The sequence below is a fragment of the Gopherus evgoodei genome, chromosome 7 (genome assembly GCF_007399415.2).
Source record: "Gopherus evgoodei ecotype Sinaloan lineage chromosome 7, rGopEvg1_v1.p, whole genome shotgun sequence".
NCBI lineage: Eukaryota > Metazoa > Chordata > Testudines > Testudinidae > Gopherus > Gopherus evgoodei.
In genome coordinates, this window is record NC_044328.1 from 77,206,385 (window position 1) to 77,233,327 (window position 26,943).

The window sequence follows — 26,943 nt, forward strand, 5'->3', positions numbered from 1 at the left end:
CCCCATGACCAGGGAGATGCGGTGGGGGTGGGGAAAGCACCATCCCTGCACACAACCCGCTACCACGGAGACATGGGAGGGCACCATCCCCCTCACATACCGTTACCACAGAGATGTGGGAGGGCACCATCCCCCCACACCCCATTACCACAGAGACGGGGGAGCATCATACCCCCACACACCCCGTTACCACAGAGACGGGGGGGCATCATATCCCCACACATCCCGCTACCACGGAGACTGGGCCGGAAAGGGGAGGAGGAAAGGGAGCGCGAGGCCCCGCTGCCAGTAGGAGACAGCCCCACGGCCACAAAACCGCGATTACCGTTCGCGCCGACAGGTCCAGACGCTACTCAAGTTTCCCGCCAGGCAGTGGAGTCCTGTCTCGCCATGATGACCTCACAAATATGTATTCCGGGACCCAGCGGAAGGGCTGCGGTTCAATCAATCCCGGAGCGAAGTGAAGGCGAAGGGTGAGGAGGGGCTAAAGCCCGGGCAAGGGGGCAGCGGGCGGCTGTGGGGTTCCCTGTGCCGGGCAGGGGGCAGTAGGCGGCTGTGGGGTCCCTGTGCCGGGCAGGGGGCAGTAGGCGGCTGTGGGTCCCTGTGCCGGGCAGGGGGCAGCAGGCGGCTGTGGGGCCGGGGAGGCGCTGTGGTCCCTGTGCCGGCAGGGAGTAGAAGGCAGCTGTGGGGCCGGGAGGGGGCGCTGGGGTCTGTGACGTTCCCCTCCGGTATTACTCTGGACTGGTGATCTGCTAGGCACCCCAATCCTTGGCTCTGGGAGCCAGCCCTTACCCTGCTCTGCTGTGAGAACCCCCACTCCTGGGCTGTTCACGCAGCAGCCTCTGGCATGTAAGCTGCTCCTAGCTACTTGCAACCAAATGACACTAGCCAATGTCTGCAGTCCCAGACACAACCCTAGGAACCTCCGTCCTGTAGTATTCAATTATGCCTGCTGGACATGCAGGATTATATGAATTTGTCAATTTATGTACCAGGCTTTGTTATCCCAAGGGGAGTCTCAGACATGCTTCAACCAAACACACTGCTTTAAATAAAAAACAAATTTATTTACTATGAAAAACAGATTTTAAGTGATTTTAAATCAAAGCACAAGAAGTCAGATTTCGTCAAATGAATAAAAGCAAAATGCATTCTAAGCTGAGCTTAACACTTTCAGTCGCCTTACAATTTAGATGCTTCTCACCACAGGCTGGCTGGTTGCCCTTCAGCCAGGCTCTCCCCTTTGATCAGTGCTTCAGTCCTTGGTGATAGGTCTGTAGATGGAGGTGGAAGAGAGAGGAAGGCATGGCAAACATCTCTCCCTTTTAGCATGTACATTCTTCCTCCTGGCTTTGCCCCCCCACCTGCTTTCAGAGTCCAAGTGGGCATTATCTCATCACATTCCGAACTGACCAAAGGAAGAGGTGACTCACTCAAGAGTCCAACAGATCCTTTGTTGTTGCCTAGGCCAATGTCCTTCTTCCTGTGAGGCTGGGCTGGGTTTGTCCCATAGTGCCCTGATGAGGTGTGAGCTCCCCTCTGCTTCTGAGAGCTTTTGCCTAGGCTTGCTTTAAGCCTGAGGGCACATTTTCAACTTCATAACTATATACATAAAATTACAACCTATAACATTATAACAATTACTACATTATTACCATACAACAATGCTCAGTACATCATGAGCCTTCCAAAGACACCCGACATGACAAACTTAGCATTAGATACCACACTCATATGTATAAGGATGAACATGGGGTGCTGGGTGTTCCCCCGAGGTGCAAAATGTCACAGGGTCTCTGTGCCGGGATTGGGGGCACTAGGTGACTGTCGGGCAAGGGAGGGGGCTGGGGTCTCTGAACTGGCCACAGGGCATTAAGTGGCTGTCGGGCTGGGGTCTCTGTGCTGGACTGGGGGGCAGCTGTCAGGCCTGGGGTTCTCTGTGCCTGGCGGGGGCAGTCGGTGGTTATCACACAGAGCAGGCTGGGATCTCTGTGCCAGGCACAGGGTAGAATGGGGTCTCTGTGCTAGGGAGGGGACAGAAGAAGTGATGAGCACTGGCATGTTGGCAAATGGGACATGATGCCCACATACGCCAACCCTGAGGATCAAGCAGTTCCCCACTGCTACTGTTGCTTAACTTCCATTCTTGCATATAATGATGGGTAATTTGTGATGCTCTTCGTCCTTGTCATCACTAGGAAAACTGTTGTATTCATAACTCCGACTTATTGATCACAGGTTGACTAACAGCAGGGAAAATCTCAGTTAAGACAAGTCAGTCTGTAGTTCTAATTGGGTGTTAGCAGTCGTCAACAATCCAAGGAAGGCAGTGATCCTTGCTGGAGACTCAGTCCTTGCAAGAATCAAAAGAACATCAGCAGAAGTCAGGCGGTGTGGTGGACACACTTCTGAAGTTAGTGGGCTAGGAGCTATGGTGATTGTTCATATTGGCACTAATGACACTGTATCAATGAATAGCTCACAGATATGATTTCAGGGAACTCAGAAGCATGCTGAAAAAGAATGTTCAAGTGACCTTTTCCAAGCTCCTTCAAAAGATTCTAGCTGTGAACCCACTGTCTACATAAATGGTGTACAGTGGAGGTTTGGGTTGTGTGGAACATTGCTCCTCCTTTTTATGGGAAGAGGAGCTGTGTAGTTTGGATGGCCTCCACCTCAGTAGAGGTGGCCCAATCTCTTCAGGGACAGGCTGACCAGAGTAATCCGTCAGGGGGGTTAAACTAATAGCAGGAGAGGGTAAAATGAGGGAAGATATGAACACTCCAGCACAAAGTTGAGATGTTGAAACAAAATTAATCAAGGAACCAATGGATTGAAGAGAAGAAATGATTGAATTGCATATACACTAGTGGTAAAAGCCTGGATAACAAACAGAGGAATTGGAATTACTATAATATATTAGGGGGAAAACACTTGTGATCATGGGGGAGCTTGAGTAACATATACTGGTGGTCTCATGCTGCCAGTACTAAAACCATCACTGGAATTTGTAAACACTGTACATAGCAATTTCCTAACTCAAAAAGTATTGCAGCTACACAGGGGAATTCCTTTATTAGACAGTGCAGTAGGTGGCTTTTGGGCTGGGAGGGGGTTGGATCTCTGTTCTAATAGATGAAGAGCGAGTGGATCACAGAACTAAAAATTAATGGTAGCTTGGTACAAGTCGTCAATGACTTGATCACATTACAATGTGCAAACAGAATGAAGTCCAGACCAGAATATATCACTTGGTGCCTTAAAGGAGCCAATTTCACAGCATTGAAAACAGTTATGAGGTATCTGCTGTTAATCACCACATGCTAGCAAATACAAGTGCAGAACACACCATTTTTCTGAAAGAAAATACACCCTTCATGCGTGGAAAGTGCTACAGCATTCTGGGTGTAACACATAATCAATCCATTTTGTCTAACCAGAATCTACTCTAAAGATGAGCGAACCAGAGCTTCTGCTGGACTCCAATATCCGGTTATGGGTGGTTCTTCCAATTGTTTTCATAACATTCTTTGTTGGGATGATTCGTCACTACGTGTCCACTTGCTCCAAAGTGACAAAAAAGCTCACAGAGAAACAAGTGTCTGACAGGTAAGTATAACAAGTGCATCAAAGTTTTCCTAAGGTCTTTCTAATAAAACTAGGATAAAAGAACATTAAGGTTTGCAAAGTCAAGCAATCAGAAGTAAGGAAATACCAAATTAAAGTTGCGTGTGCAAGCTTAATTTGGACTCCTTGTCTGTTAGCAATATGATACCGTTTCTTAATTACATGATCACATTTTTCCACTGAACCCTTATCTCAGGTCAATGAACTTGATGGATAGAGATTACTGAATGAACAGCTATTCAATATTTCTTTTCTTATTCACTGTGTGGTCCTAGGCCATATTTACTGTACTATTCAAAGCCTATTATGTATTAGATTCCTCATGAACTTTTCTATGGTGCTTATCGTATAGCATTGAGGATTTCATGAACTTCTGGACAAAATTCCATTGGTTCCCAAGTTTCTCTCCCTGGCCACAATGGAAACAGGTATTGAACTAAATGAACTGAAGACCTGATCCATGTGAATAATTTCTCTGTCAGCTCAATTATCCTGCTCTAAAAGGGTGGAAAGATGCCTTTGTTGGAAGGAGTTCTTAAAACAGGCTGGAGAACTCTCCCTTATGAGACAGGGAGTATTCATTCATTATGTTCATTTATCTTCTTTTTTTTTTTTTAATCTGGCTGTCCCTAGTCATGTTTGGATCTCATCTTGAGCTGCAGCTATTTTTTTCATTGAGTACGAATTTTGCAGTTAATTTACCCGCAGTATCACTGCTTCCTCTTAAGGAAGGACTGAGGATAACTGAGGAATCTATTCTTATGTAAAAAAATTAACACTGATTCTCCTGCTGCTTTGCAAATGCATTTCCTCTTAAATCTCATTTAAGTTGGGACAACAAAGATTTGGTGAATCAAGTCTATTTAATGCAAGACCAGGGGTAGGCAACCTATGGCACGCGTGCCGAAGGCGGCACGCAAGCTGATTTTCAGTGGCATTCACACTGTCTAGGTCCTGGCCACAGTCCGGGGGCTCTGCATTTTAATTTAATTTTAAATGAAGCTTCTTAAACATTTTTAAAACCTTATTTACTTTACATACAACAATAGTTTAGTTAGATATTATAGACTCATAAAAAGAGATCTTCTAAAAATGTTAAAATGTATTACTGGCATGCGAAACCTTAAATTAGAGTGATAAGTGAAGACTCGGCACACCACTTCTGAAAGGTTGCCACTCCTGTGCTAGACATATTTTGGTTTTCCTATAAAAATTGCCTTTAGACCTAGAAGAAGCTGCTGTTATTCCAAAGGGTACATATACAGCATGTGATAGAACTTAGTCATCCTCTGAGGAAATCTTTTCCCAATCTGGATGGAGGAAGAGGAGGTGACCTTCTTATTCCTCACCTATCCTGATTTATGAGTGAGATGCTCCAAACTATGAAAATTACTACTCTGGAAATGAGTTTCTAGTAATAGGAAGGTGTCTTTATATTTGTGTGGTAGATGTTGCTGAGTCAGCCTCTCTCAGCTCAATTACTGTCCAGCATGTTGTTTGCATACAGCTCACTTGCTGCCCTCATTTCTATTCTTCTCTAATATTGATCTTTGATATTCCTGCAATAATGGGTTTCTTTTTTTAGCCAAGTCCTAATTCCGAAGCAGAGTCCTCAGAGAAAATGGAAAATACATTCCAAAACAGTATGTGCATGTGCATGTGTGAAGCTGCATATTTGAATTGCATTAGTCTTTTTATGAAAGCTGTATAGAGAAATGATAACATAAATGAACATAGATTTATAAATTCCTAAGCCAGAAGGGACCAATGTGGTCATGTAGTCTTGCCTTCTGTATAACACAAGCCACGCTGCCCTCCCCTGAAAATAATTCCTAGAGCACATCTAGAAAAACATCCAATCATTATTTAAAATGATCAGTGATGGAGAATCCACCATGACCACTGGTAGAGTTGTTCCAGTGGTTAATTACTTTCAACCATTAACATTTTACCCCTTATTTCCAGCATCAATTTGACTTGCTTCAACTTCCTGTCATTGGGCAGTGTGTTATCTTTTTCTCATAGAGAAAAAAATTATTGAAGACCTGGTATCAAATATTTGTTCCTATGTAAGTACTAATAGACTAATCAATCACTCCTTAATCTCACTTTGTTGGCTAAATATATTGATCTCCTTGAGTCTACCACTATATTCTAATCCTTTAATCATTTTCATGCTCTTTTCTGAACTCTCTCCATTTATCAGCATTCTTGCTGAATTGTGGGCACTAGCACTGGACACAGGATTCCACCAGTGCCAAATACAGAAGTAAAATAATCTCTCTGTTCCTACTCAAGATTTCGCTGTTGATGCAGCCAAGGATTGCATTAGCCTTTTCGGCCACAGCATCGCACTGGGATCTCATGTTCAGCTGAATTATCCACCATGACCTCCAAATCTTTTCAAATATTAAGTGCAGAAAGTAGTATTAATTCATTGTTAAAACTGAGACTCAAATGTCAGACAGTTCCTAAAGTAGTTAAGCTTCTTGTAGTAAGATTCATGTGGTCATTTGTACATAGTGTTACATGTTAAAAAGAAAAGCAGTAATGTGGAACCTGCAGGAGGGCACGGGACATAGGCTGATTGATCCCAACTAGGACCAAACATTCACCATCAGAATTGATTAATTGCTTTCAAAATATAAATAGTTTGTTTCAGCCTCCGAGAATGTTGGGAAGCCATCTTGGAGAAAAAAGAAATGTAGAAAGGTATAAGTCTCCTTGGGAGCAAATGGGTTCTGTGCATGAAGCAGTCAATAATGTTTGAGATGTGGATGCCTCAGAATTCAGAGATAGACCCAACCTCGGGGACATTGAAGACAGAAGCTCTGCCCAAATACAAATCAGTTATTGGAATTACTGGGATCCAGGGAAAAAACCCAACTGACTTCAAGGCTGAACTTGATAAATTTACAGAGGGGATGTCTGATGAAACTTCCTACAGTGACATGTAGCCATTCTGTAACTGCTTGTAGCAAATATCCCCACTAGCCAGTGATGGGACACTAGTTGGGGAGGCCTCTGAGTTACTACAGGAGAATTTTTTCCCAGGTGTCTGGCTGTTGGGTCTTGCTGAAATGCTCAAGATCCAACTGATTACCATATCCGGGGTAGGAAGGTTTGGCAGAGGTCCTGACAGATTTTTGTCTTCCTCTGCAGCATGGGCCACAGGCACTTCCAGGTTTAAAATATTGTAAATGGTGGATTCTCTGTAATTTGAAGTCTTTAAATCATGATTTGGAAACTTCTGTAGCTCAGCCAGAAGCTCAGGATCTATTACAGAGGGGTGTGATGAGGTTCTGTGGCCTGCAGTGTACAGGAAGTCATATCTAGATGAGTAGGATGGTCCCTTCCAGCTTTAAAGTCTATAAACCCTGGCAGGCAGAGCAAGACTGTACATGAGTTTAGTGCATCTCTGCAGGAGAGGAAGGAGGAGATATGGAAAAGGTAAAAATGGCAAGCATGCGTCCTGAACACTGGAGAGGAGTTCTGCTGTTTGTACACTCAGTTGCATTGTCTGGTTCCCAGCCCGGTTAGAATTTGTGTTCCTTTTGTTTTCAGTCTTTCCTGACACGGAAGTATTTCTTCAATAACCCAGAGGATGGATTTTTTAAAAAAACAAAAAGGAAGGTAGTGCCCCCTTCTCCAATGACAGGTATGTTAAGAGATCATTGCAAAAGACATTCTAAGTAAGCTGGTCACTTTCTTGACAAGGCTCTAGCGCTCTTATAACTGCTGTTTTCATTTTCCACCCTTAAAATATAAACAAAGTAATAGAATAGTAATAAGATGTTGGTTTGGCTAGGATTTACAAGCAATTGCATTGGGCTCACAAGTGTTGGTATTTTTTGTTGCCTTGTCACTTGCTGACCTCTGATCCCCTCACTGATATCCTCCACCGCTGCTGAAGTGAGGCCAAGAAGCTCGGGTAGAGTCTTTTGGGGGTTACCATCTTCAAAGGGTAAACTGCAAAAAAATTGAAAAAACTGGCCTTATGCTCTTTTTCATTGCTTTAAATGAATAAGGAGTAAGCATTTGGGGGGTTTTCCTCCTGCATGTTTTTAACCTTAGAATAATCAGGAATGTCAAGTCTTGTCTGCCCTGGCAGACCTGCTGAATGTCTCTGAAAATGTGTATTGTTGTAGCCATGTTGATCCCAGGATATGAGAGAGAAAAGGTAGGTGAGGTAATAGCTTTCATTGGACCAACTTCTACTGGTGAGAGACCCAAGCTTCCAAGCTACAGCAAAGCGTTTCAAGGTTAAAACTATCCTAGCTGGCTGAGAGTGTCTACACTACGAAACCTCTGCCAGCATAGCAGTTTTGGTGTAGGCCCTAGTGTAGATGTAGTCTACACCAGCAGGAGTTTTTCTGTTGGTGTAGGAACACTACGTTCCTGTACAATGTTAACTATCTCAACAGAAGCACTCTGCCATCAACATGTCTGTGTCTAAGCTGAGGGTTTTGGCAGCATAGCTACGTTAGTTGGGAGGTGGATTTTCACATCCCAGACTGATTTCGTTCTGCTGACATAACATAAGTGTAAACCAAGCTTAAGTCAGATTTCTAATAAGAAGAAAGGAAAAGAGAGGCAGAAGGAATGAGAGGGAGGGAGGAAATTGACAGAGTGAGTGGGTGTAAGCAGCAGGGCCGGCTCCAGGCACCAGCTGCCCAAGCACATACTTGGGGTGACACCTTATAAGGGGCAGCCAATCTTGGTTCGGCGGGGCAGCACTCAGGTTTCTGGTTTTGGTTCAGCGGGGGGGTGCTTGGGGGGTGGGTTGTTTTGGTTCAGTGGGGCGGCGCTGGGGTTGTTTTGTTGTTGTTTTTGGTTCGGCGGGGCAGCACTCTGTGGGGGGGTAACTTTCTTTTTGGTTCGACGGAGTGGATTTTTTTTTTCTTTTTTGCTTGGGGCAGCAAAAACATTAGAGCAAGCCCTGGTGAGCAGGAGCCATGTGTTTGCTGCTCGTGACACAGGAGTGGAAATAGTGGCACTGCCTACTTTCCTTCCCTCATCTCGTTCAGTCACAGCATCTTTCAGGATTAGGAAAAGGCCCAGTTATGTGATGACAAGTTCGTCAAGCCCCCAGTTGGTTGTGACAGCTCTTATATGCTTCCTGCTGCCCTACACTCAAACTATATTGTCAAATGCTCTTCAGAAAGCCAGTGGTCCAAAGGGAGGGCAGCCTTGTCACATCAAAAATGGCCAGTAAAAACAAGTTTTCACTGATCCATGTATTGTCACCTTTGTTATTTTAAAATGGTGCTGGTCTCTTACCATAACACTTCTGTACCCTCAACAGAAGCCAGGTAGTCCTTAATCACCTGTCCTTTTAGGCCTTGGCTACAGACAAACTTGCTTCAGCTGCATCCCTGTGTGGCCACCAGGGCCAGCTCTACGGTTTTCGCCGCCCCAAGCAGCATGCTGAATTGCTGCCGGATGGCAGGGGCAGTCTGTGCGCCCTTAGGGTGCAGGCGCGTTTCCGCGGCGGCGGCAATTCGGCGCAGCTTGTATGTTTAGCTGAAGCCGCTGCGGACAGCTAAACATAGAAAGCTGCCGCCGAATTGCTGCTATTGTGGAAATGCGCCTGCCGCCCTAACAGTGCACGGACTGCCCCCACTGTCTGCAGCGGCAATTCGGCGTGCTGCTGGGAGGCGGCGAAAACACAGGGACTGCCGCCCCTTGCAGATTGCCACCCCAACCACCAGCTTGGAATGCTGGTGCCTGGAGCCAGCCCTGGTGGCCACTCTTATTTCAGTTTAGCATAAAACCTGTTCCTAACTGACTTAAGCTAAATTTAAATCCGTGCCACCTACAGGTTTGCACCAGTTCAACTAAATTGGTTTAACTGACACCTTTTGTTATACTCCATGTGTAGACAAGGCCTTAGTCCTGACAGCCCTAGCTCTCACCATCTCTTTGTCTCTATTCTCTGCTTTCTTTTAACAATAATTTTATATAACATGCTTATCGGTTGTGGCCTTTTTTGCCATCTTTCCCCTTTTGGGACATTTGTGACTTCAGCCCAGGCTAGAGTTCAACACCCAACGTCCTCAAGGCTTGGGAGGTAGGTGCAACAGAAGGAAAAGCTAAATTCGGTTCTGCCACTCATAAAGCCTTCCTGAAGTCAACTGGGGTTAGGGTCAACTAGAAGTTGGCTCCAGCACCCAGCAGGGAAACAATTGGCCTTTCTAACTTCCTAGCCGAGCTGAAATTTTTCAGAGGAAACCTCTGAGCTCTGCTGAGATGCAGGTAGAGTTCTCTCCTAAGAAGCTTGCAGGAGACAGCATTCTTGTCAGTACTATGAATTCAGAACCCTAGACTCTGTCTTGCTGTGTGCCCCCATTTCAGGTCAATGTAATGGATTGCATAGATGAAGTGACACCACTTTATAACACTGTGTGCTATTGCCCTCCTTTGTAAAGTGCTTTGAGATCTACTTATGGAAAGCACTATATAAGACCTATGTGGGGATATTGTCATCGTGATTAACTTCTCCTTCATTCATTGATACAACCCACTTTTTCAGTCAAGCAATGTGACCTCTTACATTGTTTTCCTTTAACTACTGTCAGAAAGGTAGGCTGTGGAGAAACATCTGGGAAGGCAGCTTGTAATCAGTGCTTAATGTTCTGTGTTCAATCTGTACCTGATAGATCCTACTATGCTGACAGATATGATGAAAGGGAATGTAACCAATGTTCTACCCATGATCCTCATTGGCGGTTGGATCAACATGACGTTCTCGGGATTTGTAACAAGTAAGTGTCATCGAGCAATATGCAATGGTTGCCTGTAGGCATTAGGCCCCATCAGAGCCTTGCTTCCTCTGCCTAAGCATGGGCTGAGCTAGAGGAGTGAAATGTGTGTGATCCTGGCTCGAAAGAGGCACAGCAAATTTCTTCCCTCTTGACCAAATAGAAAGGGAATGCAGAATCTCCACACCTACCATCAACAACAATAACTACATATATAAAATGATGCTAAATTAGCTGTTACCACTCAAGAAAGAAATCTTGAAGTCATCCTGGATAGTTCTCTGAAAATATCCACTCAATGTGCAGCATCAGTCAAAAAGCTAAGAGAATATTGGGAATCATTAAGAAAAGGATAGATAAGACAGAATGTATTGCCTCTATAAAAATCCCTGGTACACCCACATCTTGAATACTGTGTGCAGATGCGGTTGCCCCATCTCAAAAAAAAATATATTGGACTTGGAAAAGGTACAGGAGAAGGGCATCAAAATTATTAGGGGCATGGAACAGCTTCCATATGAGGAAAGAATAAGAAGACTGTGACTTTTCAACTTGGAAAAGAGATGACTAGGTGGGGGGGGGGGGGGAATATGATAGACATCTGTGAAATCATGATTGATGTGGAGAAAGTAAGGAAGTGTTATTTACTCCTTCTCATAACACAAGTACAGGGGTCCCAAATGAAATTAATAGGCAGCAGCTTTAAAACAAACAAAAAGGAAATTTTCTTCATACAACTCTCAGTCAACCTGTGGAAATCTTTGCCAGAGGATGTTGAGAGGGCCAAGACTATAATAGGATTCAAAAAGAACTAGATAAATTCATGGAGGAAGGTCCATCAATGGGTATTGGCCAAGATAGGCAGGGATGGTGTCCCTAGCCTCTATTTTGCCAGAAGCTGGGAATGGGCAACAGGAGATGGATCACATGATGATTACCGGCTCTGTTCATTCCCTCTGAAGCCCCTGGCATTGGCCATTGTCAGAAGACAGGATACTGGGCTAGGTGGACTTTGGTCTGACCTAGTATGGCCGTTCTTATTTTATCTCCTTCCAACTGAGAAACCCCTCCAGAGCCCCTCTTCTAAGGGCTAAGTATTTCCGTCTCCAAATACAGATGATATAAAGCAGAGTCATCAGAACTGGAAAGCATTTCTTCATTTACAAATTGGAGAGAGGCATAAAGAAGAAGTGTTGGTGCAATGTGCTGAGGTACTTTTGCCATGCTTGTTTTTATAATGTTGCATCACTCTGTCCTACTGGCAGAGTGGATAAAAAAACAAAATGGGATTTTTATTTAAAATCAGATTTTTTTTATTTGAATAAGTTTTTCCTCAAAAAAAATGCATCTAAAGATAGTTTTAATTAAGATACATTATAGTTCAAAGATATCATCATGGAATAGGGATTATAAAGTCTAATTCTATAGTATGAGACAATATATTCTTGTAATATTTAAGAAAAGTTTTGTAAATGAGTTCCAATAATTCATGGGTTAGGGACCCAGTCTTACGGAGTTCCAGGGGCTTCTGTATAGATTATTTATGTTAATCTTTCTACCCACCAGTGGGACTCAGTGCTTAATCTAGAAGATACTATCAGAGATGCTTAGTTTTGCAGTTCTCAAACTGTGCATTTGCGTCTCCAGAGATAATGCTTAACAGCAAAAATGTTTTTAAATATATAGAGGTGAGAAATAAGACCTCAACCCTGTTGTCCCTCTGCAAATTTGTGCACACAGAGTCAATCCCTTACCTCTCTCTAAAAGTGCAACATTTCAAAAGTTCAATAAATAGAAGATTGTTGGGGGTGGAATAGATCTGGACAAGGAGAAGATGTCTCGAGATAAATGTGAGAGGGAGGAACAAGCCGTAGAAACAAAAGTGAACTGTTTGAGCAGCATATTTCAGAAGTCCTTGAGGTCTTTCTGGGTTGTAGCCTTCATTGATTGAGATCTACCACACCATTCTCTCACTAGAAAGGAAAACCTATAATGGCAGCAGCCGTGAAAGAGACCTAGTTTGGGAATATTTTAATGAAGTTCCTCTACCTGTGAGTTAAGACAGGCATTGCGTGCAAAATGCAAACAGTGCAACAAAAATGCAGGGCCTGCTTGCCCGAATGAACATCATGAGAAGGTTCCTTCTCAGGAGGAAGCTGCGTTGAAGATTAAAGGAACATGTCTAAACATGCAGGATCTTCAGGTTGGTAAACTTTATTTCATAGTCTTTAAGGGCTGCCTGTCTTCCTTCTGGACTATTCTTGAATTCTCATGTTGAGCAAAAAATATATAGTTGTTACTCTATGATACCGTCATTTCAGATGCAGTTGTGAAAAAATAAATAGCTGAAATAGGCAGATCTTCCTTTTACAATTTCACCTCGAAAGTAGTACTGAATGTCAGTGAATGCATTAGTAATACTAAATAAGCAGTATGATGATGATGATAATTAAATAACTGCATTGACTTATTTTGTTTAGGAGAATCCATCCTCAACTTACAGGATACTGAAGGACTATCCACCTTCAAGATCACCGTCATTTTCTATAGTTTCAGAGTTATCTGCCAATGATAGTGTTTCAAGTCACATCATATGTCACAATATATCACCTGTAGCAAAACGAAAAAAAAATCTCCATCATCCAGAAAACAACCATAGATAAGTTTGTGACAAGAACAACAGATTACAAAAAAAAAAAAAAAAGAGGTAATTGATGAAAAATTGCCTGGTTTGTTTATGCAACAAACTCTCCTTTCCATATAATTGAGAACCCACGATTCATTAACATGGTCTAGGTATTAAGACCAGGATACGGTCCACCCAACAAGCAGATGTTGAAGGCAAATTGCTGGATAAAGTGTGTGACAGAGAAATTGAGCAGTGTGCAAAAGGTCTAGAGTGTAAAATTGTTAACCTGAGTCTTGATGGGTGGAGCAATGTCCAGAATGATCCTGTTGTATGTGCTTGTGTGACAACAGAAAAACGGAATGTCCGTCCTTACAGAAACAATTGATACGTCAGGAGATGCACACACCGCAGAATACTTACAAGAAGTAGCAGTAAAAGCTGTAACAAACGGTTGAAAAAAAAATTTCAATGTCTATTATGCAACTTGGCACAGACAATGCTGCAAATGTATTCAAGATGAGAAGAAATTTAGAAGAGCATGAAGAGAGTCCCAAGCTGATAATATATGGTTGCAGTGCTTGTTTGATGCACCTCCTAGCCAAAGATTTCAGTGTTCCAGAAATAAAGGCTAACGTTGCTGAAATTCCAAAATTCCTTCAGTAAGAACCATTTTGCATCAGTGCTCCGAAAAAAGTGGGAGAGGAACAAGCCAACTGTCCCAACAAGGCATGCGATGGAACTCAGGTAGCGGACTGTTTTTAGCACTATATCAAGAACTGGGCCTAATCTGTTGACAGTTTGGTGAACAGAATCGTGAAAAATAGATGGCACTGTCACAGCCAAAGTTCTCAACATTGGTCTTAAAGAACGTTGAAACACATGCTGAGTACCCTGAGGGCCTATTTCTGTAGCCTGAACAAATGCAGAGAATAGCTATCTATTGCTGACCGCCTGTTGAAATTTGGAAGGATCTGAATGAGATTAAAAAGAGAAATATGCAATGACAGTAAATTACAAGCATTTAAAAAAAGCACGAATGGGACAAGCACTATTGCCTAGCTCGTTTTTCTTGCAAATATTCGTACAGAGTCAAACCTTAACTGCTGAAGAAGAGGAGTTGGCTATGACATGGACATCCAGCAATCGTCCCTCCTTAATGCCAATTATAATACGCTTCAGAGCTAAGGGAGAACCATTCAATGAAATATATGTTTGATGCTGATGTTTTTAAAGAAAGTCACAGCAGTGAACTGGTGGAAGTCATTTCAACACCTGGATTCAGAGATTGTTGAAGTGATAATCTCACATTTTAACAGCAGTAGCGTCTTCTGCTGGTTGTAGAAAGAATATTTCTTCCCTTTGGACTAATTCATTCCAATTTGGGACCTGGAAAAAGCAGGGAAGTTTGCTTTTCTTTTCCAGATTTTGAACAAACAGGGAAAATGAAGGAGAAGAAGATGACCGAGTAGCTGAAGAAGCCAATATTTTAAATTTCTCATGTTGAGCTGGCTGACAAAGTCGATGTAATTTTTGGGTTTTTTTTAATATTCATTTAACAAAATGAAACCTGATTTTAAAAAACTTGAATGTTTTGTAAAATATTATGTTGGCTGTTGAAGAAAAAAATCCAGAATACATAACATGTTTTAGTTAGATAAAAAAAAATTTAAAGGTCTGTCTCGTGATGTTCTCCTCCTAATACAGCATGGCAAGGAAATCCTTCAATATTAATGATTAACTTGTTGAATTGGCGATAGTTCACCTCTGTAAAGGTGCACGACTCGCCCCTGCAGCGCCTCCTGCTGGTCGTCTCAGAGAATTAGCTCTTTTCCAGCGTCGAAGCACCCTCTGTAGGGCTGGTGTCCTGCTTGTAGCTGGCCCTGTGTCCCTCCCGGCCCCCAGTGGCCCTTTACCCTGGAACTGCCCCCTAGCAATACCCGTAACTGTCTCTCTGAGTCTTCCCACCCTGGGGAACCTGCACCCTCTATCCCCACCTTGCCCTCAGTCATGGGCTACTGCCAGTCACCATCTAGTCCCGCTCACTGGGACAGACCGCAGTATAAAAGCCACTCATCATAGGCAAGGGGATTTGGACCAGCTGCCTTCCTCTACCACCTAGTACCTCTGTGGGCCTAGGACCAGGCCCTGCAGCCTGGGGAGTTGCCAGCCTGGAGCTCCCCTGGCCTTTCCCCAGCCCTGCTTCACTCCCAGTACCCTTTCTGCAGGCAGCCAGGCCCTGCTCTCTCCCAGCCGGGAGAGAGACTACTCATGGGCCTCTGACTCACAGCCTTTTTATACAGGCCAGCTGTGGCCTGATTGAGGCTTGGCCCAGCTGCAGCTGCTTCCCCAGTCAGCCCAGCTTAGCAGCTCTCAGCCACAACCTTCTCCCAGGGCTGACTTTAACCCTTTTTTCGCTGGAGTGGGGAAGCATCTCCACTACAACATCGCAGGACTTCATAAATATCTGCTTCACTTACCTTTGGTAAATGAAATAACCAAACAATCATTCATTTTCTGTTATAGCTGTAAAACTATAGTGTATAGTGTGTACCTTCTAAAATGAAACCTCCATCTATCTCTGAGTTGTGAGATATATATTAAGGTTATAACAACCAACAAGAATGCACTTTTATGTAGAAATCCATGATTAAATTGAGTCTTCCTGACTAGTGATTTAAATCATGATTTAAATCAAATCCACCCTGCCTGCTGGCACAATTGTGATTAAGTAAAAGCAGCAAAGAATCCTGTGGCAGGGACATTGGAGATACTGAGTAGTTATGGCAGAGTTGCACTCCATTTGATGCAATGGCTCATTCACTGAGTGACAGTGGAAGTGAGAAACACTTTTTAAAAAAAGCAAAATATGACTGTGAAATATAGACATTGGTAGGTGCAGTTGAGAGCAGGCGTAGCACCAGAAACTGCTTGAAATTTTTATTATTGCCTAGATTTGAAGTTGGCAGAGTATGTTTCCTTCCAGACATGTACGGGAGTCAAGTCACACTAATAACTAGTGCAGTGGGTTCTAAACATATATACTTCCTTCAGTTCAGGGTTCGTTTTACTCCTGCCATTTGTGAGATGACTCTTGTCCATCATGGATGTGTTAATAGCAGTGATGATTTGGTTTATTTTCAAAAACTCTTAAAATTTGACTTTTACTGGGAGTTAAAAAAAAAGTGAGTTTTGTTGTACATCTTCTTGTATGTATTAACATTTTTCAGTTGAACAGCTGGTTGTGGAACAGCTCTGCAGTTGCTTACCATTGTTTGTGAGATGATCTTGTTTACCTTCCTTACAGCAAAGGTACCATTTCCTCTGACGCTGCGCTTTAAACCAATGCTGCAGCAGGGAATTGAGCTGCTCACTTTGGATGCATCCTGGTAAGAGCTTTGTTTTTTAATCAATACATCACAGGCTGGGGATGGTGGAACTTTTTTATGAAAAGCTTAGAATGAATGAGTGCCTCTGCCTGTGCAAGCATGCCTGAAGTGAAATCAGAAAATAGGCCTCCTGCATTCAGGCACTCATTGAGCTGAAATCTAATCTTTTTGTTTTTGGTTTGTCAGGGTGAGTTCTGCTTCATGGTACTTCCTGAATGTGTTTGGACTAGAAGCATTTACACGCTCATCCTGGGTCAAGATAATGGTAAGACCCTATTGTTTCTATTTAATTAACTGGTTTTCTGCTTGTGTGGGGAGTTCATTTGACTATTAATAACCTTCCATAGTTCCAGGCTTCAGAGGAGTAGTTGTGTTAGTCTGTATCAGTAAAAACAACAAGGAATCCTTGTGGCACCTTATTGACTAAAAAATTTATTGGGGCATAAGCTTTCTTGGGATATAACCCACTTCATCAGATGCATGGAGTGGAAAATACAGTAGGCAGCAGGGCCGGCTTTAGGAAGTGCGGGGCCCAATTCGAACATTTTCGGCGGGGCCCTGGCAGGGATGACTTAAAAAAAAAAGTGGAAAAAAAAGCCTTTCATTTCTTTCATGTATTATTTACTTTCCATAACTATATGAATAATAAAATTATATATTATATACATTGCATCATATATGCTGTTGATTGGCTATTAATGACCACCATTTCACATGTGTGGGTCCCCACCACTCCCTGGGGGTGTGCACATGTGTTGGTCCTAGCTGCTCCCTTCCCCCCTCATTGAAGCAGGTGTGCAGGGTTACTGCCCTGGAAACTGCAGGGCAGCAGTGGACATGGGGCTGACTAGAGGCAGGGAAGGGGCTGACTGGAGGTAGGGGCTGGTTGGAGACAGGGGGTGTGGAGTGGGCTGGCTTCAGGCAGGGCCACAGGGGGTGCAGCAGGGGTTTGCAGGGCTGGAGACAGGAGTGTGGGACTGCCTGGCTTCAGGCAGCGAGGTGCAGCAGGGGTTGACTGGAGACAGGGCAGGGTGTGCAGGGCTGGCGCGGGCAGCAGTGTGTGTGGGGCTGGCTGGCTTTGGGCAGGCTGCAGGAGTGTGTGGTAGGGGTTGGCTGGAGACAGGATGGGGTTTGGCAGAGGCTGGCTATGGGCACGGGGTGCAGAGCTGGCTGCAGGCAGGGGGGCCGGACTGGTGTGGGCAGGTCAGGGGGTGCAGCAGAGGCAGCTGGAACCCCAGCCCTTTAAGTAGCCCCCAACCCCCTTCTACCCTGCCCCGGACCTTTTAAATAGCTGCAGGAGCGCTGGGGAATGCATGGGGGAGGCGGGGCTCCGGCGGCTATTTAAAGGGCTGGGGTGCCAGAGGCAGCTGGGAGCCCCAGGCCCTTTAAATAGCCCCTGGAGCCCCTCACTGCCCCAGGGCTCTGGGGCTATTTAAAGTGCCCAGAGCTCTAGCCGGGGTCGCGGGGCTTGCCGCGCTCTGGCCAGAGCTCCAGATGGGAGAGCGGGGCTTGCCGCGGCCGCCGCCCTGCTCTACCGGCCGGAGCGCAGCAAAGCCCCGCCGCCCCGGCTGGAGCTCTAGCTGGGAGAGCGGGGCCGTGCCGCGCTCCCGCCGGTGCTTCGCTCAAAGGAGCGGGACCATGGAAGACCCCGGAGCAGACCGCAGCCGGGGACCGGGGTAAGTTTAAAAAAAAAAAAGATGCCTAAGGCGCGGGGCCCGATTCCCCAGAATTGGCCTAAAGCCAGCCCTGGTAGGCAGGTATAAATACACAGCACATGAAAAGATGGGAGTTGCCTTACCAAGTGGGGTAGTCAGTGCTAACAAGGCCAATTCAGTTAGGGTGGATGTAGCCCATTCCCTTTTCCTTCATTAGCCTCAAACAGGTGGGGAGAAATTGCTCTAAATCTGCTTGGATTTTTAGCTTTAAAGAAAAGTGCAAAGATTTAGACTAGTCTTCGGTACTAGATGCAGGGCAGAGGGACATCTGGTTGCTGTCAAAAGTTTCTTGGCTGGGAAACTAGGAGTTCACCTCTTGCTTCTCCCTGCACACCTCATATTAAAAGTTCTTTCGGCCCCTGCTTACAGGGGAGAGAAACACAGGAGTTGCAGCCCCTGCCCACTTCAGTAAGCCTCAGCCATCTCAGAGAAAGGGCTGGAAGCAGCTGTTGGGTTTGAAACTCATGTCAGTTCACTCTTGTGCCTCCAATCAGAATCTCTGATCCACTTGAAGGGTGGGAACAGCAGAAAATAAACTCAAGTTAACATCAGAGCATCAGGGGCTGCTGTACTGACTGCAATAATGTCTGCAAATGTCAGGATGATAGGTGCTACTAAAGAAGAATATGGAGCCAAGGTCCTGATAGTTCATTGTTTCAGGCCTCAGTCTGGGACAAAGGGGAGGGCCATAAATTGGCTCAGCCTCGCCTTCTGCAGTCATTAGTCTGAGTCTCCATGGCTCTGCCCTTTTAGGGATTGTCATGTCCATCTTACTGATGGTTCTGAGAAAAGACTCTTCCCCATTCCCTGTTTAAAAATCATTGACTCATGTTGAGAAACCCTGATGTGAAATCCCCACCAAGGACTATGAACAAGCATTACAAGCTGACTCAGGCAGCATGGTTCAGTGGTCGCAACATGGCTTAGTGGCCACAGGTTGGAATCGTTTGTTGCTGTGTTCAGTTTTTCCCTCCATTGCATTAGAAGTTACATCCCTAGGAGGATTAGATAGCTAGAGAACCCCCCCCACAAAACTCAGTTTTTCTTCTCTAAAGATCCCCTGTTAAAATAAACAGAACTAAACTGCCTTTCCAATCATCCCTTTCACAAAAGAGATCAATTCTTGAGATCCCCAGAGATCTGTCATCAGCAGGTCCGAAGAGTCACCAGAGGGCTGTTTTTCCAGTACAGATCTCTACCATTCTGTCTGATAACTGCCCCAAACCCTTCACAAAGAAGATGGTGGATGCTGCAGCTCTAAGAGAGAAAAGCTAGTGGTGTTCTGCCATATCTGGGTGAATGGAGCTGGCCTTCCTCAGTCTGTACAGTAGCCTCTACTTTTAATCAAATATGCAAATCTTTTTTTCCAGAACCTGAGTCTGATAATAGGTGAGAAGAGCTGTTCCATCCCAACTCAACAGCAGACTCTCACCTGGTAGTCCTTCAGCACAAGGAGAGCTCTTGCTTAACTCTCCATGGACAGAATTCTAAAATTAGATCACTGGGTTCTTCTAGTATAAGACCAGGAGTTTCCAGCCAAGGATCTTCCAAGTCTGCCAGTTCTAGTGCCATATTTGCAGCTGCACACTGAATCCATAGCTATTGCCCAGAAGTCAGAAATTCATTTCACTGAGCTGGACATGCTGTTTCCTCCACTACTAGTGACAAACTGCAACAGTTGGCATCTTGAGCACAATGCTCAAAGGAATGATGCTCCGAGTAGTCATAAAATACCAGGCTCTCCAGCCCATCAGATTGGTATCATGTAGCCTAGAAAATGTTTCCATTCGTGTAATTGAGCTTCTAAAGGAAGTTTGATTACAGCCTCCTGGAATTAAGAGAAGTACAAATGGCCTTCAAGTTGCTGGTCAATGGTCACCCAAAAACACCAAACCACAGCTGGTAACCTCATCACTACCAAGGAGGTAGTAAGAGCAGAGTTCTTTCCAAAATGAAACTACTGCTATTCCACTGGGCCAAGCACAAACCGGCTTTTTATTATTTGAGTGACACATATAGGGCCATGCTGGATCTGGTTTATAAACTTCTACAGCTGCAGGCTAGCAGAGATTCCCTACCTTGCATTCATCAAGGTTCACTTCACTTAAGTCACTGCCAGTTTTTACACCAAGAAAAGTGATGCTTTAGTGGGAAAGCTGGGCAGAACCCACCACCAAAAGGGGTAATAGCATTCTTCCCACAGCTTCTCTGGACATTGCAGGCTCAGTAGGAGCATCCTCTGGGCAGAAGGGTTACTGAAACCTTTTGCTACAGGCAGTTAGTTTACCTGTTCAAGCTGAATTTTGTTTTTCCTTCATGGTTTCTGACCATTACTCATTTTAGCATAAGTTTCCATAGAATGTTTTCAGTTTAGAGATCTGTGTAGCTTTGCCTTTTGCCTAGTTAAATAGTCAGTGGGAATGCTAAAAAGATCCTGCACTGGTGGAGAGTCTGAGGTTGGGTGTTTTGTATCTGGGAAGCCATTAAGTTGGAGAAGGCAGGGTCTGTCAGCAAGGGCACAAAATGTAACTTGCACAGGAGGAAAGTTTACCCACGCACCTGCACTGGTGCTCAGCATGGCTCAGAGGAATTAACAGATTAAAAATGTTCCTTTCCATGCCGCCTCATGAGCATACGTTACTTTCATCCTGCAGGGTCAGCATAGCATGATCATGGTGGGTAGGTGCCTGCAACTCTTTAGTTTACAGTTCAGATCCGGAACTTCTTCTCTGGTGGTACAGTGCTTTCAAGAACTCTGTCTGTGTTGAGTAAGTAAATATCCATTCGTTTTTCTCTGTTGCAGCTGCAGACCAATCTAGGGTATGCAGGAACAGATGACAGGAGCAGCAATGGCCTGCCGCAGATACCAACAAAGCCTTTAAGGTACAGTATTGCTTAAATTTCCAACTTCACTTTTGTGTGCTGTACTCTTACAAACCTGTGTACTGCATGCAGCCCCTCTTCCCTTAATCAGGCCTGGAAAACACAGGTCCTCTGAAGGAGCGAGGAAAGAGGATGATGGAGATCTGTGAAGGTAATATTCTGCTAACTCCTGTTAATAGATAAGTAGCCTAGCTATCTCATGAAATAGCCTCCACAGTTTCACTATCTTGGAAATTAACCAGAGCAGAAAATCCCACCCTCAGTGGAGGGATGTTCCTCTTCATTATACCCAAAGCTATGGAACAGCATTTCAAAGTGGCCCATTATGCCTTGGCATTGAGAGAGTAGTTCTTCATAATGATAGCCAAACACTTTTTCCACAAATCTGAGCTGGCATATGACTAATACAGAAAGCAGAAGCTTCCGTAGTGTTAGTGGAATGGGCTTTCTGGTCATCTGAAGCAAACCTAGTTATTTACAGGCCTGTCTGAATACAAGAAAGGATCCATTTGGATAAGCTCTTCATTTATTTTCCTCTTTGGACTTTCCTCCAAGTGCAGCAAATAACCTGGATGACTTCACAAAAGAGGTGGTTGGGTCATTGTGAAGCTGAACATAAGGTCAACTCATGGAGCAGGTCTGTGATGGAGCTTGGGGGAGGGGGGAGAAATCAGCAGAGGGGTCTAGCTCAGATGAAAATCTGTTCCCCTTTTGGCAAAAATTTTGAGTGAAGTAAAAGCACAACCTCATCTTTATGAAAAGCCACCAAAGTGGTCAGGGGAATGAGTTATCAAGGGTTGGAGTATCCTCACCTGCCTGGCACAGGAGAGCACAGTCAGGAATGTAGCTCAAGGACAGAAAGCATAAAGAGCACTCAGAAGTTCTGAGTTTAGTGATGCTCAAATTTAAATCCAGCAAAGCTAGTGAAGCCAGCACTGGAGAGTTGAAGTGCCCGAGACTCTTCTTGAATTGAAAAACTTACCTGCTGATGAGCAAAGATAAAAGTCAGAAACAGCCAGGTGAACTTCCAGGGAAGATCAGGGTTAGCTGGACTCCTAGATCCATCATTCCAAAATCTCTCTGTAAAAGTCTTGTAGGATTTCATCAGCACCTGACGGCGTCATCTGGAAATCCAGAGAGCTGGGAGTCCTGTGATGCCGATGGTTAAAGGTAGGGAAGCTGTGTCCATGTGTGAGGCTTATCTGTCACTCAAGAAGAAAAGATTAGGCATGACTGACAGGAACAGAAAATTCTGAAGCCTGAGCATTAGATTAATAGAATTTGAGCCTAAGTGAATTATAGAATATGAGAGTTGAAAGGGACCTCAGGAGGTCATCTAGTCCAACCCCCTGCTCAAAGCAGGACCAATCCACAACTAAATCAACCCAGCCAGGGCTTCGTCAAGCCTGACCTTAAAAACCTCTAAGGAAGGAGATTCCACCACCTCCCTAGGTAACCCATTCCAGTGTTTCACCACCCTCCTAGTGAAAAAGTTTTTCCTAATATCCAACCGAAACCTCCCCTACTGCAACCATTACTTCTTGTTCTGTCATCTGGTACTACTGAGAACAGTCTAGATCTATCCTCTTTGGAACCCCCTTTCAGGTAGTTGAAAGCAGCTATCAAATCCCCCCCTCATTCTTCTTTTCTGCAGACTAAACAATCCCAGTTCCCTCAGCCTCTCTTCATAAATCATGTGCTCCATCCCCCTAATCATTTTTGTTGCCCTCCACTGGACTCTTTCCAATTTTTCCACATCCTTCTTATAGTGTGGGGCCCAAAACTGGACACAGTACTCCAGATAAGACCTCACAAATGCCGAATAGAAGGGGAATGATCACAGTCCCCTCGATCTACGGCATACCCCTACTTATACAGCCCAAAATGCCATTAGCCTTGTTGGCAACAAGGGCACACTGACTCATATCCAGCTTCTCATCCACTGTAACTCCTAGATCCTTTTCTGCAGAACTGCTGCCTAGCCATTCGGTCCCTGGTCTATATCAGTGCATGGGATTCTTCCATCCTAAGTGCAGGACTCTGCACTTGTCCTTGTTGAACCTCATCAGATTTCTTTTGGCCTAATCCTCTAATTTGTCTAGGTCCCTTTGTAGCCTATCCCTACCCTCCAGCGTATCTACCACTCCTCTCAGTTTAGAGTCATCTGTAAACTTGCTGAGGGTGCAGTCCATGCCATCCTCCAGATCATTAGTGAGGTATTTATGTGTCGTGTGGTTCCTCTTGCCTTGTGAAAGACCAAGGCAGAGAAGGAAAGCATAAATACTGGAAGCCTGAACCCAGGGAATCAGAGAGGTCCCTGGAAAAGCTACTCAACCTCTGCCTGCGTGATGACACAATTACTGGTACTTGGGGCATTGGCCTACAATGTCAAGAACTATCTTGTCTGCCTGCACCTTACAGAACTATGACTGTCTCGATTCTCCCAAACAGTCTCTATACCCACTCGCACACCAGGACACTCCTATGATTTCCCTTCCTGATTAATGGAAATGTAATGGGTGTAGTAACTGCCTCCTTCCTCCTCCCCCCCCACACTAGCCTGGTCCCACCACTTTCCACAAACCATGGCCAGAGCATTCTCATGATGCTGTGTATGAAGGGAGTCAGGCTGATGGTCTGCCCCTGAAAGTACTTTGATTCAGTGAGCTTCCTGAGCTCCTTGGTGAAAGACACCATTCAGCCTCAGGCCCAACCTGTGGAGGGATCAGCCAAACCCAACCAATGTCTAGCCACTGCTTATTGATGAGCAATCCCCAGAACACCCCTGCTCCACACTGCGTGGTAATCCCATACTTCATAGACAACTTGTCTCAAATTGAGCATAATCTAGGAGTCAGAACAAGAAACTCAAAGCTTATTCCCAGACCAGCTATGGGTGACATTGTGACAAATTTTTGTTACCAGTCTGCCTGAGGCAGTTGATTAGGCTGAGGCCGCAGGATTGTTTGGGGCGGAGATGACGAAACACACCAAGAATCTAAGCTTTACAGCTGTATTAGTAAAATAATAAAACACCACCAGAGAGTGCTGGGGTGTTTCCCACATCACTTAGAGGAGGGAAGAAAGCGTTAGTGCCCCAAGCCCTAACCCACTTTCATACTTACACATGCATGACCCGAGGCTGGCCAAGCCTAGGTGTAATGTAAGAAGAGGGAGAGGGGTGGACGGGAGTTCTTGTTCTGAGCCGAAGTTGTCTGGGGTCCGCTGTGATCTCCGAATTGCTCCAGCTCTCAGGAGGGTTTTTAAGTCCACGGGGTTTTGGGGGGGGTGTTTTGTTCCACAACTTTTGGTTTTCGTGCTTTTTGTACCAGTCTAAACTGGCTTTGTGGTCTCCTTAATTTTTCCAAAACATACTAGCTTCAGGGATGCGCAGCTCTGCTTCCCACCCACCCTTATTGTTTTGCCTGTGTTTTTTATTTTTGCAGCCCTGGTTTAGTGTACTTTTTTTTTTTTAATGGCTGCTTGTGGCTGAGGGGAGATAAACGCAGCTGCAGATTTCTTGTCTAGTGCCATGACCTTGAACTAGGGCCAGCATAGCATCTTGTTGTTGGACTGAGCTAGATAACTCAACACTGTAGCTAACCCATTCTCTGCTTTCTTCCTCCTTCCCCCTCTTGTACTCTGCAAAGGAATCTTCCACATTCACACTTTTGACCCTCCCCAAAATGCCCTGTGATGCTTGCAACATACAATGCTGATCTGCCTCCCCCAGGGGGATGCCTTGAGGGAGGGGGCCATTGGAGTGTGACAACATAAGGAGTTTGTAACTGGTGGGGTGACTCAGCAGAAAAAGGACCGTGATCATCCACAGGGATTTCTCTCAGGTGGAAAAATCTTTTCCCGTTTAAATCAAGGCATGTTAGCCTTCGCACAACAAACATAAGCTTCACTAGCCTGGGGTTCATCTATTCCCCTGAACCTAGAGCTCTTCCTTTCCACATCCATTGTTCTAGGCCTCAGCACCTGTTCAAGAAAAGAGGGGAAGTCAGTTTAATCCCTTGCTTACTGAGGTGAGCATCCTCTGTCACAATCCTTGAGACTCTATGCCACAGACAGGAAGGTAATCAAAAGATCTTTCTCAGCTTTGATAGAAGCCACCAAATCCTGCCTCGCTATCTCAGCCTAGACTGTCTTTGCCCAACCTCAGACCCAGGTGCCTCTTGCTGCTAGGAGCTCTCACTTTAATTCAATAAGGAAACTCAGTGGCCTCATTGGTTCCAAAGATGCAGAATGAAGCGGTGATGCCATCCTCCTGATCAGAATTTTGACCATTCATCAGCACATTCTCATACAAGAGAGAGCCTTTCCTCTTAAGACTGATGAAAGCAAGAGCACTCTTGGGAGCACTGCTCAGCGATCATCAGTGTCTTCCTCAGAGAAGACAAATTACCACGTCCATGAAGTATGCTGGACTCCAGCCACTTCTTAACAAGAGTGCTGGCCAACTTCTTACCTACATCAATAAGAACATAAGAGCGGCCACACTGGGTCAGACCAAAGGGTCATCTAGCCCAGTATCCTGTCTTCCAACAGTGGCCAATGCCAGGTGCCCCAGAGGGAATGAACAGAACAGGTAATCTTCAAGTGATCCATCTCCTGTCACCGATTCCCAGCTTCTAGCAAACAGAGGCTAGGGACACCATCCCTGCCTATCCTGGCTAACAGCCATTGATGGACCTATCCTCCAATGACTTTTTAGAATCTAGAATCTGTCTGTTTTTAATAAAAGGCAAATAAGACTTCTGGCCTGTTTGTTTCTTCCCTTTGATATTTTAAGTCATCCTATGTTTATTTTTCTGAGAACAGAGAATTTTCATTGCCATGCAGACCTGTGTATAAGCTCAGTCACAAACAAATCAACCATGTTAGTTTGTCTTTAAAAATAGAATTCTCATGTGTTTGCTTAGTATGGTTACACTGTAACTGATTTACACTGCTAATGACTCAAATAGTAACAGGGACTTCTGCTCCAATGTCAGTGAGGTGAAAATGGTACCTGTATGGAAGGTTGGGCAGAAATTGTGCTAGACTGATGTTCCAGCTGCAGCCCTGGAACTGCTCACCTTAGCGGGTCTTCAGGAGACTCAGCCTTAGCAGCCTACTCCAGTCTTACAGTGTGTATAAGCTCCACAGCCTCCTGGAACTAGCAGAGGTGATAGCCTCAATCCCTGTGGATGTCATCAATTCTGACATGAGGCCTGCAGCATTCTCAGAGGTACAGCTAATTCTAGCAATGTCTCCCAAGTGAATTACCCAATTGCCAAGAGGCACTGCTCCCCTGGGGACAAACAAATCCAGCCAATGTGGCATTTGTAGTCTCAGGTGTTTTAGAGGGAGAACAGCACTCCAAAAGTTAGAGGCCTTTTCAGAAAGAAAAAAAACTCATTTTTCAAATTCTTTGTAAGCATGAAAGGCCTTACATCACTGAAATGCTTTAATTAACCAACTTTTCAGATATGTTCTTCTATAAGAGTAAACTACTTGTGAGTAATTTCATGCAGAAAGTATTTGTTTTGAGAGAAGAGTGTGAAATTGGGCATAGTCCTGTTTATTTAAACAAGACATTGCACCATCCTTGAAGAGAATATGCACAGGAAGTGACAAGAGAACTGTTTTAATACTCAGGCCTCTCTTTCTTCCCCTCCCTTCTATTTACTCTCCTTGTAGACAGAATGGGAAGCTTTGGAATTGACTGATCATCAGTGGGCATTAGAGAATGTGGAAGAAGAGCTCATGGCAAAAGATCTACACTTTGAAGGCATGTTTAAGGAAGAGTTACGGATGTCTATCTTCTGAAAGCAGAGCTGAGTCTGAACATATGCTTTGCATTTTCATGCAAAAGGCGTTTAAAAAAAAATCGCTTACTTACTAAAATACAATGTACTTTTGGATGCTCAGAATAAAAGAGACCATGTTCAGAA

General features: G+C 44.6%; 1 protein-coding gene across 1 annotated transcript; it reads left to right on the plus strand.

Moving 5' to 3' along the window:
• Positions 1–399: 399 nt before the first annotated feature.
• On the plus strand, positions 400–26,943 carry EMC3 (ER membrane protein complex subunit 3). Its single transcript, XM_030569490.1, is given in 13 exon segments — positions 400–473; positions 3,441–3,609; positions 5,213–5,225; positions 5,227–5,268; positions 7,189–7,285; positions 10,287–10,391; positions 16,322–16,403; positions 16,590–16,627; positions 16,630–16,668; positions 20,922–20,936; positions 20,939–20,972; positions 20,974–21,001; positions 26,690–26,943. Coding segments are annotated over 12 exon segments (777 nt in total). The 5' UTR covers positions 400–473; positions 3,441–3,454; the 3' UTR covers positions 26,819–26,943.